Source organism: Lissotriton vulgaris, chromosome 1_2 (genome assembly GCF_964263255.1).
Source record: "Lissotriton vulgaris chromosome 1_2, aLisVul1.2, whole genome shotgun sequence".
NCBI classification, from domain to species: domain Eukaryota; kingdom Metazoa; phylum Chordata; class Amphibia; order Caudata; family Salamandridae; genus Lissotriton; species Lissotriton vulgaris.
In genome coordinates, this window is record NC_141686.1 from 333504259 (window position 1) to 333523038 (window position 18780).

An 18780-nucleotide genomic window follows, 5' to 3' on the forward strand; every position below is an offset into this window, starting at 1 on the left:
TGGTAGACGACTTCTTCTTGAGGCGATGCTTTCCACTGTAAGTTGGTTGGCGAGTAGAGTTCCAGGGTGCACGATTGCATGGTCACATATGATCCCACGTAAAGTATGGCGGGGGGCTGTTTCTGTTTCTGCTTTAAACCATTCAGTAAGGAAAATTAATAACAAAGTGAGTAGATTGTTCCGTTCCAATACACTGCATTCTATTTCGCATGGTTGTATTACTGGTGACAGTATGTATTTGGGGGATGGTGTTCATTTGTCCCGGGTGGGGAACGAGTTACTCATAGGAGACTGTATAGCTTGGCTAAAGACTTTAAGACATGACCTTTAGGTAGGAGTGTTGTGGGGGGTCCGGATAGCCGGTCAACTATCCGGCCTGTGGCGGTAAGGTCATGATCGGTGAGCACTAATTGGAAGATCCCTATGAGTGGGCGTCACCCATTACGGATGGGAGCGCTCGAAGGAGGTGGCCATTGGCCCCTCAACGGGGAAGGCGGTCCCTTCTAAGGATGGGACGCCGAAAGGAAAGGAAAGGCGGTCAAGGCCCCTTCCTGGGTAGGGGGGGCTACAGCCCCCTCCCGGAGAATTTCCCGGGGCCAGGACATCTGCGACGGCAGATGTGGTAAGTTGTGTGGGGTTTGGGGGGGGGTCTACGCTACCTTCTAGATTCCTCACACGAGTCCTCGGACGACCTTTAAGTGGCGTTGAGTTTATTGGGACCCCCGTCAAGTCAAGGGAAATTGGTAGTTGCACTCGAGGTACACCTCTGTGCGGTCGCCCCTCACAAGTGAGGGGGATATTTCTGGTTAGGGATCTTGACACAGGTTATGACCTTGCCGTTGGCCCTTAAACGTTAGGATGTACAATTTCAAAATTTCAAGTTAGATGTTTTGTAGGATGTTAGTTCGGCTAGGAGAACCTTTGTATTAGAGAATATGTTAAGGTTAGCCAAACATCGCAATGTGGTAATGAAATTGTACATAATATGAAACTGTTATTTTAATGTTTTAATTTTGTTTCATATTTTAATAAATACGGCCGGGAGGGTCACTCCCTCCCGTCTTCCAAAAGTTCAGAACTGTTTCCGGTTTCCCATCCTTGAATATTGTGTTGAGAGGGGGTGGCGGGTATCTCAGCCATATGGAAAGGGGCGACCATTCGGTCCCCCCGAACGTATGGCGGAGTACCACGATCCCCCCGGGAAGCCATCTTGGGCGGGAGGCGAGTCTCGGCTGGTATGCCCGAAGCGGCGTAGCCGGGGCGCGCCTTTTTCCCGCCCTGGAGTGGGTTGGCCTAGACACTGATGCGGCCGGGCCACGCCCTCGGGGCAGGCCGGGGCGAGTTTACGCCCGCCCTGAAGACGGATAAAAGGAGCAACAAGCCAAGGAAGCATCCTCTTGTTCCTGTGCTCTGAAGCTGCACCACCTCGCTGCACGTGAGCTCGAGACGGAACGAAGAGCCAATTTTGACCCACCCACCAGCCCCTGAAGACAGCAAGTAGTTTTGAATAAAGTTTGATGTGGTAACTCTTTTTTTTTACAGGTCGGATTATTATCGTGATAACCATGAATATGCAATAAAGAAATGGTCAATTTGTGGTATGTTTTGCAAATAAAGTAATCTTGCTCTAGTGTTGATCAATAGCATGTTTTTAATAAAATTGTTGCTTTTAACTGTCTTTTAAGTAATTTAGTCATTTAGTTTAGAACTCATTTAGTTTAGAACTGTCGTATTTATTTTGGTCGGGCGGTAAGGTCATGATCGGTGAGCACTAATTGGAAGATCCCTATGAGTGGGCGTCACCCATTACGGATGGGAGCGCTCGAAGGAGGTGGCCATTGGCCCCTCAACGGGGAAGGCGGTCCCTTCTAAGGATGGGACGCCGAAAGGAAAGGAAAGGCGGTCAAGGCCCCTTCCTGGGTAGGGGGGGCTACAGCCCCCTCCCGGAGAATTTCCCGGGGCCAGGACATCTGCGACGGCAGATGTGGTAAGTTGTGTGGGGTTTGGGGGGGGTCTACGCTACCTTCTAGATTCCTCACACGAGTCCTCGGACGACCTTTAAGTGGCGTCGAGTTTATTGGGGCCCCCGTCAAGTCAAGGGAAATTGGTAGTTGCACTCGAGGTACACCTCTGTGCGGTCGCCCCTCACAAGTGAGGGGGATATTTCTGGTTAGGGATCTTGACACCGGTTATGACCTTGCCGTTGGCCCTTAAACGTTAGGATGTACAATTTCAAAATTTCAAGTTAGATGTTTTGTAGGATGTTAGTTCGGCTAGGAGAACCTTTGTATTAGAGAATATGTTAAGGTTAGCCAAACATCGCAATGTGGTAATGAAATTGTACATAATATGAAACTGTTATTTTAATGTTTTAATTTTGTTTGATATTTTAATAAATACGGCCGGGAGGGTCACTCCCTCCCGTCTTCCAAAAGTTCAGAACTGTTTCCGGTTTCCCATCCTTGGGGATTGTGTTGAGAGGGGGTGGCGGGTATCTCAGCCATAAGTATTATTTTGAGTGAAAAGTTGAAGAGGAAATTGGATTTTTTAGAGAAATTGATAAGTAAAACTGCTGTTTAGAAAAGAATTTGTATGCATGTGTAAATGTAGGGTAATTTTGTGACGTAATTTGAATGTGGAAAAAAGTTTAGTAAATAGAGAAATGGGTAAAATTGTTGATTTTGTTAATTATGTAAATAGAGGTGGGATTGAATTTTTGAAAATCAAATTCGATTAAATTGCTGAAGTACTACAACAATTTAGTCATTGTGCAGCTCGTTTTTTGCTTGTAAAAGATTTGTATGTCTGCAGAAAACAGTTTCCTGTTTGTTTGGCATATGCAGTGACCATTCATAAATCTCAAGGTTTAAGTGTAGATTGTGCTTTAGTGAATATTGGAAGTACCGTATTTAAAGAAGGTATGGCATATGTTGCTGTGTCTCGAGTCAGAACTTTATCTGGATTGTACTTGATTGATTTTGATGAGGCAAAGGTTTGTGCAGATGCAAATTGTGTGAAAGAGTATAATAGAGTAAGAAGAGAATATGCACCCAATTTAGGTCAATATCCAGTAGTTGAAAAGCGTGTGGTAGGTAGAAAAAAAGATTTCAGTATATCTGTTGTGAAACTGTAGAGAAAGAAAAAAAACAAGATGAAAATGCGCTTCCAAGCAAAAGGAAAAAGGACAGTGTTAAAGAGAATGTTGGTTATCGGTTTGAAAATAGTTGTGGTGTCAACTGCTATGCTAATGTAGTTGTTAATGTTGTTTTTTTCTTGAAAGTTTGCAACAGTAAATTGTAGAAAATCGGGACAAAAGATTGTGTTCATTGTTGAATTCTGTTTATGAGAAATGTAGTAGTGATAAAAGTAAAATACAAAGTGTTTCCGATATTCAAAATGTTTTGGGCATATGTTCTGGTTGTACTCAATTTACGCAGAATATTCAGCAAGATTGTCAGGACTTTTTAATGATTATGCTTGGTGTACGGGAAAATGAAGGTTTAAATGATGAAAACTTTTTTGGCCTTTCTTATAAATGGCATCATGACTGTCGAAATTGTTTGTTTACATGTAGCACTGACATAGACACTGAGAGATTCATATATTTGAATTTACCTGACTGTAAATCAGTGTCTTTTAACAATCTAATTAGAAGAGCAAGTCAAAACATGGAGTGCAGCCAATGTAAATCAGAAATGTCATCAAAATTACTTATACAAAGATATGGAGAGTATGTTATTTTAATGCTGCAACGTTGTAGAGCTGATGGCAGAAAATTGAACACTTTAATTAAAAATCTTGTAGTTGGTCAATGTTCAATATCAGGAAGAACTTTTGTAGCTGTTGCTATTATTTTTCATGATGGACCTTCTACCACATCTGGACATTACATTGTTTATTTAAAATGTGTGAAAGGTTGGATACATTGTAATGATACTCATTTAGTTTTTAAGCAATGTTTGCCCAAAGAGTTACCAAATTCTTACCTAATATTTGTAAAGGCAACATTTTAAGATCAAAATTTGGCCTTTAGGATTAGTGCTGTTAAGGTAGATTAGTCTGGTGTTGTAGAGTATTTTGTAAGTGAGGGTGAGGAGCTCGATGGTAAAAATTGTGCCAGAGAAAATATAAATGAGATTTGCAGAAAACAAATCTGTAATCTGCTTAATGCCAACACTGCGTGGATGTTATATATTCAATGAACAAATGTTAAAGTTGGAAAATGAAGAAATTATAAAATTGGAAGCAATAATAAAATAGAACATGAAGGAATCAGTATTATTTTGAGTGAAAAGTTGAAGAGGAAATTGGATTGTTTAGAGAAATAGATAAGTAAAACTGCTGTTTAGAAAATAATTTGTATGCATGTGTAAATGTAGGGTAATTTTGTGACGTAATTTGAATGTGGAAAAAAGTTTAGTAAATAGAGAAATGGGTAAAATTGTTGATTTTGTTAATTATGTAAATAGAGGTGGGATTGAATTTTTGAAAATCAAATTCGATTAAATTGCTGAAGTACTACAACAATTTAGTCATTGTGCAGCTCGTTTTTTGCTTGTAAAAGATTTGTATGTCTGCAGAAAACAGTTTCCTGTTTTTTTGGCATATGCAGTGACCATTCATAAATCTCAAGGTTTAAGTGTAGATTGTGCTTTAGTGAATATTGGAAGTACCGTATTTAAAGAAGGTATGGTATATGTTGCTGAGTCTCGAGTCAGAACTTTATCTGGATTGTACTTGATTGATTTTGATGAGACAAAGGTTTGTGCAGATGCAAATTGTGGGAAAGAGTATAATGGGGTAAGAAGAGAATATGCACCCAATTTAGGTCAATATCCAGTAGTTGAAAAGCGTGTGGTAGGTAGAAAAAAAAGATTTGAGTATATCTGTTGTGAAACTGTAGAGAAAGAAAAAAACAAGATGAAATTGCACTTCCAAGCAAAAGGAAAAAGGACAGTGTTAAAGAGAATGTTGGTTATCGGTTTGAAAATAGTTGTGGTGTCAACTGCTATGCTAATGTAGTTGTTAACGTTGTTTTTTTCTTGAAAGTTTGCAACAGTAAATTGTAGAAAATCGGGACAAAAGATTGTGTTCATTGTTGAATTCTGTTTATGAGAAATGTAGTAGTGATAAAAGTAAAATACAAAGTGTTTCCGATATTCAAAATGTTTTGGGCATATGTTCTGGTTGTACTCAATTTACGCAGAATATTCAGCAAGATTGTCAGGACTTTTTAATGTTTATGCTTGGTGTACGGGAAACTGAAGGTTTAAATGATGAAAACTTTTTTGGCCTTTCTTATAAATGGCATCATGACTGTCGAAATTGTTTGTTTACATGTAGCACTGACATAGACTCTGAGAGATTCATATATTTGAATTTACCTGACTGTAAATCAGTGTCTTTTAACAATCTAATTAGAGGAGCAAGTCAAAACATGGAGTGCAGCCAATGTAAATCAGAAATGTCATCAAGATTACAGATACAAAGATATGGACAGTATGTTATTTTAATGCGGCAACGTTGTAGAGCTGATGGAAGAAAATTGAACACTTTAATTAAAAATCTTGTAGCTGGTCAATGTTCAATATCAGGAAGAACTTTTGTAGCTGTTGCTATTATTTTTCATGATGGACCTTCTACCACATCTGGACATTACATTGTTTATTTAAAATGTGTGAAAGGTTAGATACATTGTAATGATACTCAATTAGTTTTTAAGCAATGTTTGCCCATAGAGTTACCAAATTCTTACCTAATATTTGTAAAGGCAACATTTTAAGATCAAAATTTGCCCTTTAGGATTAGTGCTGTTAAGGTAGATTAGTCTGGTGTTGTAGAGTATTTAGTAAGTGAGGGTGAGGAGCTTGATGGTAATCCTTTTGTTGATATTGAGGCCGTGTAGGTGTATCAGGTGGTGGGTTATGTGGGTGCAGCCGGGGACATTGATGATCACTCAGGTGGAGGTGTTTTGTATTTTTCGTAGTTGTTGTAGGTGTTTGGCTGGAATTCATGTGTAGATTGATTTGCCAAGGTGTAGTCTGCTGCTGATGAGGGCCTGTGTCACTGTTCTTCTTTTGGTTAGGATCCACTTGTAAATGTTGCGGAGCATGTGGAGGGTGTTATAGCAGTACGAGGAGACAGTGCAGACTTGGTTACACATGGAGAGGGAGGAGCTGAGGTTGAATCCTATGTTGTGGACATGGTTGGTAGGTGTTGGTACTGTTCACAGTGTAGTCAAGTAGCAGGAGTTGTCTGAGGCTGAGGGGGTGGGTCTGAGGATGAGTACCTTCATCTTGTGCCAGTTTGTGTGTACAGTCCTGCTCTTTATGTAGTTGGTGACGTCCTTCATTGTGTCATGGAGGTTGCTTTCGGTGGTATGTGGCTTCTTGGTGAGGAAGAGGATGAGGTGGGTGTTCTTTGTGTAGGAGATGTTGTTGAAGTTGTGATGGTGGGCTACTTGTATTAGGGTGGCCATGTAGATGTTGAACAGCGTCGGACTGATGGATGAGTCCTGGGGGACCCATAAATGATGTCAGTGGTTTTGGTTCAGAAGGCTGGGAGGCGGAGGTTCAGGATTACTATTCAACAACTACCAAACAAATGACTTGATGCATACTATTTGGCCATAAGGAAAAGTGTGTGAAACCATTAAGGAGTTTTTGCTGTGTATTTTGTCAGCATATATTTGTAAGTAATATTATTTATAGTGTATCAAAATTAATCATAATGTTTTGTTATTTTATGATTGTTTGAGATGTGTCATATTTACGTAAGAAATTCCTCTTAGAAAAAAACATTTAAGATATGTTTTATTTCTATTTCTTCTATTGTTATTGAAAATGTTGACTGTTTTTTTTAAGATATCCTTATCGATTGTCTTTTTTTTGCCCGCTGTTATGTGATGAGTACTAGTGAACTCACTGTTTGTAGTGAAATTCAATATATTCTGAGAACAGAAAAAAGGCAAATGAAATGTTTTACAAATTATATTGTGTTGTAAAATATATATAGTAATTGTGTTTTTTTGTATCTTCCACAGGTGATAATTTTATAATTTATATTTTTTTTATTATTTATTATGCTTAAGGTAAGTACAATAACTGACTCATCCGGGGCCGGTGGAGGGAGTTGTGGTGGGGTAGGCAGGTGGAGTGGGGGAGGGGAGGGGCAGGGTGGGTGGTTATAAACAGCAGAATCTGGATGATTGTAGGTAAGTAAACAATTAAATTATTAAAATGAATTTCGTATCCTCCGCCCTGCATCGCAAAATGTAATGCAGGGCACGGAACAAAGGGGCATATTATCAACAAAAGGCGATACATTATCGCTGCTTTTATCGGCAGGAAACTGCCAATAAAGCGGTGATAATGGGATTGATAATAGGGCCTTGGATATTCCCATAGCAGCCCAGGTTCTGGTGTTAACTTGGGATGTAGCTGCGATAATCTTTGCGTTTTGTTGATAATATGGCCCGAAATTTGTTTTATTAATGTAGTTGTTTACTTACTGCAATCGTCCAGATTCCGTTGTTTTTCACCCCTCACCCTGCCCCTCCCCCGCCCCCCTGCCTGCCCCATCGCAACTCCCTCCACGGGCCACGGCTGAAAGACGCAGTTGCGATATAGTCATTTACCACAGAGTTGTGGGGAATCCTTGGTGAGGCGCGCGCTCACTAACGACTGCGCACTTCACCGAAGACATTCCGAAGTTCAGACCCGTTTTCAATTGCTCCTTAGACATTCGTGAAGAGAAAGTGGAAATATTTCTGAGAGAGTTAAAGAACGTTGTTTGACAAGATATTGAGTACGTAAACTTACCTGACATTATAGACAGTATTGAATGTACTCAGTCGAAGTATTTTCTCTAACTTAAAACAAGAAATTATAACATTCGTGAGAAGCCAGGTCTTAAGGGAAAAGAACACATTGAGTAAGGAATAGTAGAAAGATTTTTGAATTAAGACGGAACATTAATGAAAAACACAAGATATTGAAGGATTGACAGTATAGGTAAGACACAACTGCATAAAGAAAAGTTAGTAGAAGAACACAAGGAAATTAATAATATAAAAATTAGACAATTAACTGAGAGGCCTAGCTAATGAATGTTACGTAATTTTAGGTTATGAGCAGTGTCATATAGCTAATTATTTTCTATATACTGTGTTAAGTTAGCATGAGCTTATTAAATGTTTAAACGCCATTTTACCTTTCTGCCTCATTTCGCACATGGCACATAATTGTTGTTTTAGCTTTCAACCCAGAAGAGCTTCGTGATTTACTTGAGAAATAATATGTTATTGCTCTGATATCAGTTTAGCTCAGTGCACTGTCTGCACAGCGAGTGCTGAAGGCTGCAAGGATAACTCAACACGATGTTGTTGTGAGGTCTGATCTTCGCACCTCCATAGACATAACACACATGCTGCTGCCAAAATCTGGCTCAAGGCGGGTTTTATATTGTTGTGCTGAACACATATGTAAGACACTTGATGGTGCTTCGCATGCAGAGAGCTGGTGGAAGATGATGTGATCCTCTGCCACTGAGAATTTGAGGTATGGGACCGCCCTGCTAAAACCCAAATGAGACCTTCATAGATATAAAATACTATGCTAAATAGGGAGGGTGTGAATTAGGCGTTGTTAATTCCTATTCATTTCAGCATCTTAGTATGCTGCCCCCATTTGCCTTTTATGGACTAATAGCTATGCTGATAACTTTGTTGCTTATAATATATTTGCTAGTATTATACAAGATACTGCGTTTGAGAACCATGCATTAGTAAATAAATATTTCAAACATGCACGTGTCCTCATTTACTCCATGTTCTGGTTTGCAATGATTATACAACGAAAGAGTGTTCATGTGTTCCACGATATCTGAGGTAATCTAAGTTCATGTTCTGGTCTGTCTAAGCATTGGGAGTTTGTTATGACCAATGAGACACTATAGCTAGCTCGGTAAGGGGATTTTGGGTACTGAGGTGAGTTTTGGGCCATCCTAATTCACCGAGGTTCCAGGTCTCTATGCACAGTTCTGTAGGAGAACAGAATTCCCGCTACAGCAGTGAGAAAAATAATGAACCGTAAGCCACAAGGTTGCAGATAAATACTAGAGGAGAGGCTATTTCGAATTGGAAGGGGTAGGTATTTAGTAGGGTTAGACTAAGTTATAGATGAGGACAAGAGATAGAGTAAACACATGACGTATTCAAAATGTAGCGTAATAATGATGTCTAAATATACACAGATACACAGTGTTATTCTGGAGAATAAATACTATCTTTTCCTTTTTAGTAAACCACATTTACTATTTTGGGAAGGGTAAGGTGAATAGACATATTCTACATTTTTTAGTAGTGTATTTTACTATAGTCATAAGGAGTGACTGCTTTCAAAATTTACGAAAAGCAAAGAACAATGATATCCTTATAAGTAATTATAGTTGTATAATTTTGCAAAGGACTAAAACTCTACTAATGGAATGTTATTAGATAATAGTATTTATATAGTATTTTTGTAGGATAAAATAGGTGAAAACTGTAGTTTTGTATTATATATTACGAAAAGTGATACAATTAACTGTTTATATTTTTACACAAGAAGCAAGAACGTAAAGGAAAAATTATGGAAAGAGAACAGCCTCATACTCAGGATATTTTGGATATTACTTTGAGTATAATTGAAGAACTAATCCTATCTATCATAGGCAATGACAGTGAAAAAGGGGAAACTAGTGATGCAGACGTGAGGTGTGATTTCGGAGTTGAAAGCTTTGATGGAGATTTTCTGAAAGCCTTAAATTATGTTGAAAGTTTAGAACAAATTAATTCAGAAACTGCTAACGAGGGAATTGATCTGAATGACATATCTGATAACCTTCTATTGGAATGTGTATTAAATTATGAGATGTTAATAGAATACATTTATTGTTTAAAAATAATAAAAGTTTGAGCACTATTTACTAAACTATTTATTGTACTAGAAGGGAAGCACTTATAGATTCAGTTATATAATATTTAAATCTTTGTATTGATTTAAAATATGCAAAGTGGGTCTGAGGGTTTGGATTGCTTAAAATCCATATGAAGTATACATGCAGTCTTGTATGCACCTGCAAACATGTGTTTTATGCCTTCATTCCCCAGTCTGTATCCTTGGACTTCCTGCAAACACTCTGACACTGCTGTTTTAGTATTGTAGTGAGCCAGTCAGCGGTATGTTCTTTTCCATTGTACAGTGGTAAAACTGAAGCTGTAATAACTTTAGTGAGGAACTTTCTTTGCAGAAGTGTAATGATCCAGTCAGTATCTACATACTCATGGATTAAAAGAGGCCTTAGTCCATAGGATGTTTCAAACCTCTATACACTGTGCATGCACTGTTCTATGCACCAGCAAACTTATATTTTACACGTTCAATTCCCTAATGTGTATCTTTGTACTTCCAGCAAACATTCTCACACTACTGTTTCAATATTGTGGTGAGCCATTCAGCAGTATGTGTTTATCTGTATACTGTGGTAAAACCTAGGCTGTTATAAATTTAATCAGGTTCTTTCCTTGCAGAACTGTAATCATCCTCTCACTACCTAAGTACTCATGCATTAAAATAGGCCTTAGGGCATAGACTGCTTCAAACCCTTATAGACGATGTATGCAGTCTTCTATGTACTTGCAAATTTGTCTTTTATAGGTTCAATATACCAGTTTGTATTCTTACACTTCCACCAAACACTCTATCACTGTTGTTTTAGTTTTGTAGTGACTCATTCATCGGCAAGTAGTAATCTATTCACTATATTAAAACACTAATGGACACATATACAATAACTGGCATATCCCCAGGAATATGTCAGTTATTGTGCTCCGTGACATCACCACCATGGATGTGCCGTATTTACAATGCGGTGTACCATGGGACAGAAATGGCACAAATATATGTGATGTATCTGTGCTGTAAAAGTGGTGCATTGTTTGAGTTATGTTGCAAGTGCAACGCATCTCCAGCAATGCTCTGGGGGCCCTATTCTCAGACTGCTGTGTCAATCCATACACCTGCTTCAAGGTAGTGCAGGGTTTTGACACAGCATGAGCCCAAAAGTGACAAAGTGAAATCTTGTAGATTTCAGTCAGCCACTTTTAGGAGGTGATCCTGTGCTGTGCCCAAGTAGGAATGTCTCCTTCTGGTACAGGGATATACAATGTAACACACCTCACAGATAATTCACATTCTAAATACCACATACCATGGCGCATCTTTTGCACCACCGCTTCATCAGAAAAGTGATGCAGCGGCGGTGTAAAAGAGGCACAAGGGTGTTGTAAATCTGCCTCTAACAAACACTTACAAATTCACCCAGGCAGTTTCACTAGCAGTGTATTCATTTTGAATGTACTTTTGTTATTATTTTACATTAAAAATATGAAATGTAACTTTAAAAATAAAATAAATATAAGTATTTATAATAAAAACGTAGGAAATGACTATAAAAAGAAATATAATAATTAGTAAATTTTAAAATTATCATTTACAAAACCTTAGAAATTCACTTAAAAAAACATACTTTTCAGGCACGTTATAGTTAGGAATTAGCATTTAAAAAAACCTTAGAAATTCACTGAAAACACCATAGGTTTCAGCCACATTATAGTTAGGAATTAGCATTTAAAAAACCTTAGAAATTCACTGAAAAAAACATAGGTTTAACCAATGTTATAGTTAGCTGGACATTTCTCTCATACAAAACCATTGAAATTCCTCCTTTATAGTTAGTTCAGCTAACTATAACTTGTGCGCCCGCAATGCACTACTGATGATGTCACATATTACATCACTCATGACCTGGTCAATGACATCACTCATTACATGACTGATGACATCTCAAATGACATCACTGAAGACATCACTGATGACATCATTGTTGTGAAAAAGTGGCAGACCTCCTGTCAGCACAATATAACCCTTGATACAGACATTCAAAAATAGAAACTAAAATTTTCAAAAAATAGAGATACCAATACCAGTTACAACAACCTATTCAGTAATTCCTAAATCTACATACATATCCACTCATTCACTAACAGTTCTATATAGCCACTCATACATGTACTCACTCATCCTATTTTCTCCTACACCTATACATCCTGTTACACACTGACACTCATCCATTGAGTTACTCACACACATATTCACACATGCAAATAAACTTTCAAACATCCATTTGCTTGCATATATAGCTATACATACACTACTACACTTATTTGTACAGAAATATACACATACTAACTCTCTTAAACAATCACTTATAGAAACACATACTTATTTATACAGGAACTCTTCCAAACTCTCACTCTCACATATACTCACGTATATACATCAATATAGCCCATATAGACACTCATATAGCTACTCACCAACCCATGCAGCCACTTATACACAAAGTGAGACACTGATACAGATATGTATATATTGAAACATTACTCGCTAATTCATGTATTCAGTGAGATACACTTAATAAGTCAGTTCTCCCATCGACCATTAGATATACATATATAAAAAATATTTATTTTTCAGAAAGACACACATTTACTGGATGATGTCATCAGTGATGTCATCGGTGATGTAATTTGAGATGTTATCAGTGATATCATGAGTGATGTCACTGACCATGTCATGAGTGATGTAATATGTGACATCATCAGTAGTGCATTGGGGGGACGCGAGTTATAGTTAGCTGAACTAACTATAACGGAGAAATTTCAATGGTTTTGTATGACAGAAATGTCCAGCTAACTATAACATGGGTGAAACCTATGTTTTTTTTCAGTGAATTTGTAAGGTTTTTTAAAGGCTAATTCCTAACTATAACGTGGCTGAAACCTATGTTTTTTTCAGTGAATAACACGATGCAGGGTGTTTGAATAAAAGGCACAACGAACTTTGGGTCCGCGTGTTCATCCTTTTTCTGACTCTACAAGAAAAGGTTTGGGTGAAGAACAACAATATATATATATATATATATTACCTACTGGCGGTCGCCAGTAGGTATATATAGTTAGGATTTTTTCTCTATGGGATTTTTGAAAATTCTATGTATAATAAATTTGGCGTTTGTGGACGGAATTGGCTGAAATTTTCAGGAAAATGGAACATTTTGTTTCTGAGCAGCCCCTGACAATTTGGGGGGGTTTCATCAAGGGGGGGCCGAGAAAAAAGGGAGGTCCCAAAACGCGTTTTTCCCATGTTAATTTCCATAGGGCGGTTGGCCTCACTTTTAGCTCGAACGGCTGAATGGATTTGCACGAAACTTGGAAAAATTGTAGGGACTGTTAGCCCGATGTGCCTTTGCTAGGTCTCAATATATGTGCTCCAGTGGATTTTGAGTAATTTAGGTTCAAAAAAAGATATATATCTGGGCGGAGCCTAACCACACATCTGATCTGATTGGCTGTCAGCACTTCATCCAAGAAGTGTTGGCAGCCATCTTGGGACCAATATACATGATAGCACCTCATTAAAAAGCATTGTAGTTAATAGAGGGTTTTAGGACTTTAGTTACATTATAAATCATTTGTTGATGGTACCATACTCGTTTTAGGAATTGTGGTGGGTTCTAAGGTGATTTTACCATGTGAAAAAACCTTCTGCTGTGATATCATGAATATTGTTCGAAAGAAAACTAATATCTCATGATTTTCCCACAGTGGTTTGGAAGGGGATCTATAAGATAAACTGAAAGCATATTTTCTGTAAATTCACATTATCTTTCTCAGTCATGTGAAAATGAAGTCTGACATTCTCAGTAAAACATGTACATCCAACAAGGACAGAGACTGTCAGTTGATTCCTTTGTGTTCTACTGCAGCCTCCTAGAGTGTTCTAAAGAACAACTAGAGCGCTAACAGTCCTACTTATTACAAAGGTATGGCACACCTGAAGCCATCTTGATTGGAATAAAGTGGTAACTCTTAAAACATTTAATTTAAAAAGAAACAACATGAGGGGGTATATTTTGCCATAGAAAGTATGATTAGTGCTGCAGAATGAAAAATTAGGGCACATTTTGAGTGACTTCTCAAATCCTTTTCTATTTCATTAAAACATTCTGACATGCAGTCTCCCAAAATGGCCAGCAGAGACAAAAGAGCCCAAATGTAGCCCAAATATCACCCAGATGTAGCCCAAGTATAGCCCAATGACAGAATGTCCCAGATCGTTCTAAAGAACAACTAGAGCGCTAACAGTCCTACTTATTACAAAGGTATAGCACACCTGGAGCCATCGTGATGGGAATAAAGTGGTAACTCTTAAAACATTTAATTTAAAAAGGAACAAAATGAGGGGGTATATTATGCAATAGAAGGTATTATTAGTGCTGCAGAAAGAAAAATTAGGGCACATTTTGAGTGACTTCTCAAACCCTCTTCAATTTCATTAAAACATTCTGACATGCAGTCTCCCAAGATGGCCACCAGAGACAAAAGAGGCTAAATGTAGCCCAAATATCACCCAGATGTACCCCAAGTATAGCCCAATGACAGAATGTCCCAGAGTGTTCTAAAGAACAACTAGAGCGCTAACAGTCTTACTTATGACTTAAGTATGGCACACCAGAAGCCATCTTGATTGGAATGAAGTGGTAAGTCTGAAAACACTCAATTTAAAAAGGAACAACATGAGGGGGTTAATTTTGCCATAGAAAGTAAGTTTTTAGCTTTGCTTTTATTAGTGTTTTTTCAACTTTCATGTAAATAACATGCATCTGTATGCATATAAGTATATGTATGCATGCATTTATGTTTGTATTTATATAGATATACAGATGATATATGTTTATATATGTATGTATATATATATATATATATTCACTGAAAAAACCATAGGCTATAGACCATATATAGTTAGGAATTAGCATTTACAAAACCTTGAAAATTCACTGAAAAAAACATAGGTTATAGACCATATATAGTTAGGAATTAGCATTTACAAAACCTTGAAAATTCACTGAAAAAACCATAGGTTATAGACCATATATAGTTAGGAATTCGCATTTACAAAACGGTATTTTACTCACACAAAACCATTGAAATTCCATATATAGTTAGTTGCACTAACTATATATCGCGCACCCGCAATCCACTGCTGATGATGTCACATATTACATCATTCATGACATGGTCAGTGACATCACTGATGACATCACTGATGACATCTCAAATGACATCACTGATGACAACATCCAGTGACTGTATGTTTCTGTAAAGTTAAAATATGTCTTACATATTGACGAATGAGTGGATGTATAAGTGTCTGGATGAATATATATATATATATATATATATATATATATATATATATATATATATATATATGTTTATATATATATATATATATATATATATATATATATATATTCATGTGAACAAGGGCTTTCCCAGCCCGAAACGCATAGTGCCCTCTGGTTTACCGGCTTCTCTGCAAATAAAGATCCTGTGCAGCGTATTCTGTGGTCCGTCTCCTATGTTCCCTCGCCGGTCTGACGCTGGTTGACCTGGAAGTGGTGTTTGGAGTTTTTGCGTATATATATATATATATATATATATATATATATACAAAGATGCATGTATATTTCTTTTGTGATTCCCAGAGTCCATACTAAAATATTCAAGTGTGATGTTATATTTGCTAAGTTTATTGTCTGCTTTGCCTTGACATCAACAATAACATGGGTAAATCGCTTTTTTCTTTTGACCATGAACAACCAATTTAGAGCACTTCTCGTGTGATGGGAAATACTGAATTATCCTTTTCTCCCTATGCTCAGTGCCTTTTTTATTTAGAGTGTGTCTGTACTTTGAAATGGTCTAAACTCCCCATCTTCCCTTCAGTGCTCCTTCTACTCCCCTTCATTCAATCAAGTAGCCCAGATGGGGCTCTCAAATAGGAGGTTGTGGGACAGGGCTTGTCTGGGTGTAATCAGGAGTTACATATTGAAGCTCTATTCAGTGAAAGGGTGATGAACTCATAGAACTGTCCTCCAATTGAGTACCTTGAGGCTGAATCATCAACATACTTAAAAGACCTTCAGGGAAAACATGCATCGCTTGTCGCCAAAGACAATGTATGTATGCATGTGATTGTATTTCCAGATAGCTCACCTAGCTACAATGCAGTGAAGTGCTGTACGTGGGGATAAGATGTTGCAGAGTGGGGCATTTTTCTTCATCAGTAGACTTATAGGGAATTATTATGAGTTTGGTGGTATGGGAGTATGAATGCCATGCCATGCCGGTGCCCCCTCCCTTACCGCCTGCCAGATTGCAACTGTTTTTAAACTGGTGGGCAGTGCATTGGCGGGCCCACAGCAGTGCCTATGAAATAGGCACTGCAGTGGGAAGGTCAAAGACAGTGGATATGAGACAGAGCTACTGGGGAATTAATTTTTTTGAGGATGAGAACCATCAATCACCTGAAGGTGACATGCTTCATCATTGGGTTCCCTCCTCACACCCGAACGGAGAGGAGCTGAGGTGTTTTATGATGAGTGATAGTATTTGGGTAAGTGAGGAACAGAGTGCAAAAGTCATATAATCGTGGTAAAATCTACCTCCAGGGTACCTAATAAACCTTTTGTCTGTGGCCCACTTGGGATAGAACTAAAAACCAGACCATGGTCGTGAGGAAATTATATGGAACCCTTTTCAAAGGTTACCATGGATCTTACAGTCTGGGTGTGAGGAGGGAACCCAGTGATGAAACATGTCACCTTTGGGTGAGTGAGGGTTCTCGTCCTGAAACAAATCTTTCCCGCTGTAGTCCTGTAACATATTCACATTTTGGCATTACCTGTCATCCTTTTTTTCAAATCAACAGGACACACTTCTTTGTGAGATTTTCCAAGAAGTAAGAGACTAGAAAGTTGCTGGTTGGGCCTATCACTTTAGATCCCCAGTGAGAAAACCAACGTCAAAGACAGTACCTGCAAGGCTTGGACTGAATCAGTCCATGACGTGCAGGTACTGGGATAAATGCACACAGAGGGGCAACAAGTGCCCACCTGCAGGAACTCCATAGCCCTGAAGCACAAGAGGGCCCTTGTACTTTCCCCCAATGGTTTCCATGGGGGAGGAACTGCCATGAAAACCTTTTCAGCAATAAAACTCATAATATGCTTGGTGGTAATGCCGCAGTCCTACAAAGCATATTGTAGCCTTAAGAACATTGCACCAGTGCCAGGGATCCCCGCTCCCTGGCTGTGGCAAAATAGCTGTCTGACCGCCCAACTTGTAATGGAGTACTCAGCTGCCGGTGTAGCAGTGGCTGTACCTCCCCCACTGCTCTCCTGTGAGTCTGGCTGTCCTCAGACAGCCAGACCCGTGGTCAAGCTCACAGTGGATGAGTTTGGTGAATATGTCAAGCGATGGGTGGAACTGATACATTGCTCCTTCCAATACTTATCCACCTTTATCTATTATTACTTTGTCATTCTTTGGGCTCTAATCATATTTTTTTTTACCGCATTTTTCATCTCAGTGTTTCGGAGACTATAGATCATTGGGTTCACCATAGGAGTCAAGATGCTGTACACCACTGACATGAACCTATCAACAGAGAATGAGTTAGTGTTTGTGGGACGGAAGTAGGTGAAAATCAGGACCCCATAGAAGATGATGACCACTGTCAGGTGAGAGGCGCAGGTGGAAAAGGCTTTGGATCGGCCCTCAGAAGAATTGATGTTCAGGATGGTGATGATAATGAAGGTGTATGACACAGCCATTGTGAGAACCGCCCCAAGAGCCATGAACCCACCTAGTGTAAAGATGACCAGGATGTTAATGAATGTGTTAGAGCACGAAAGCTGCAGCAGAGGGGGGAGATCACAGAAAAAGTGCTGGATCTCATTGGACTTGCAAAACGAGAGCCTGCTCATCAAAATCACATGCACAGTTGTGCAAAGAAATCCTCCAACCCACAAGCCAGCCGCCAAAGTACAACAAGTACGCTGGTCCATGATCCTGCTGTAATGTAGAGGGTGACAGATGGCAATGTAGCGGTCAACTGCCATGGCAGCCAGGAGAAGGCTCTCAACAGACACCAGACTACCAAAAAAATAGAGCTGGATCATGCAGGCAGTAAATGAGATAGACTTCCTCTTGACTAGAAGGTCTGCCAGCATCCTGGGGACAGTGACAGTAGAGTAGCAGCAGTCTAGGAAGGACAGGTTACAGATGAAGTAGTACATAGCAGTGTGAAGACGTTTGTCTAGGCATATTACTGTGATGATGAGGATGTTCCCAGCGAGGATGGTCACATACATCAGTAAGAAAATCATGAAAAAGAAACTCTCCACCTCAGGAATGGAAGACAGGCCCAACAGGATGAATTCAGTGATGAGAGTTTGGTTGGTCCTGTCCATAGCCAGGCCTTTTGTCTAAACAGGAACATTAGTGAGAAATATAATATTAATAATAAAACTATATTAATGTGAACAACACAATTTTAATAGGTATTGTATTATCAAACATAACAACAGTAGTAGCAGTACATTGTTGTAATAAAGTACATATTTACATATCTCATCATGCAAACAGTTCATGGGTTAGTGCTGCAGTGAGAATGAAATTTTGGGATCCTAATTGTCAGCTAGATATTAGCTTATAGATGCTGCTATTTCCAAGCTAAATCAAACTCATTTGTATTAATATTGGAAGTGATAAAACATCTATTGTTATCATTCTTCATAACAACTGCAATGTGGGTGAGTGCACATGCAAAA

General features: G+C 38.7%; 1 protein-coding gene across 1 annotated transcript; it reads right to left on the bottom strand.

Annotated features, from left to right (window-relative positions):
• Positions 1 to 17478: 17478 nt before the first annotated feature.
• LOC147736678 (olfactory receptor 5V1-like) lies at positions 17479 to 18420 on the bottom strand. Its single transcript, XM_086952659.1, has one exon. The coding sequence runs from the start codon at positions 18418 to 18420 to the stop codon at positions 17479 to 17481; it is 942 nt and encodes a 313-aa protein (XP_086808785.1).
• Between the last annotated feature and the right edge of the window lie 360 nt (positions 18421 to 18780).

What these genes read in the sequence shown, in the direction of transcription:
- LOC147736678 (XM_086952659.1), bottom strand. Translation starts at nt 18,420, where the DNA reads ATGGACAGGACCAACCAAACTCTCATCACTGAATTCATCCTGTTGGGC.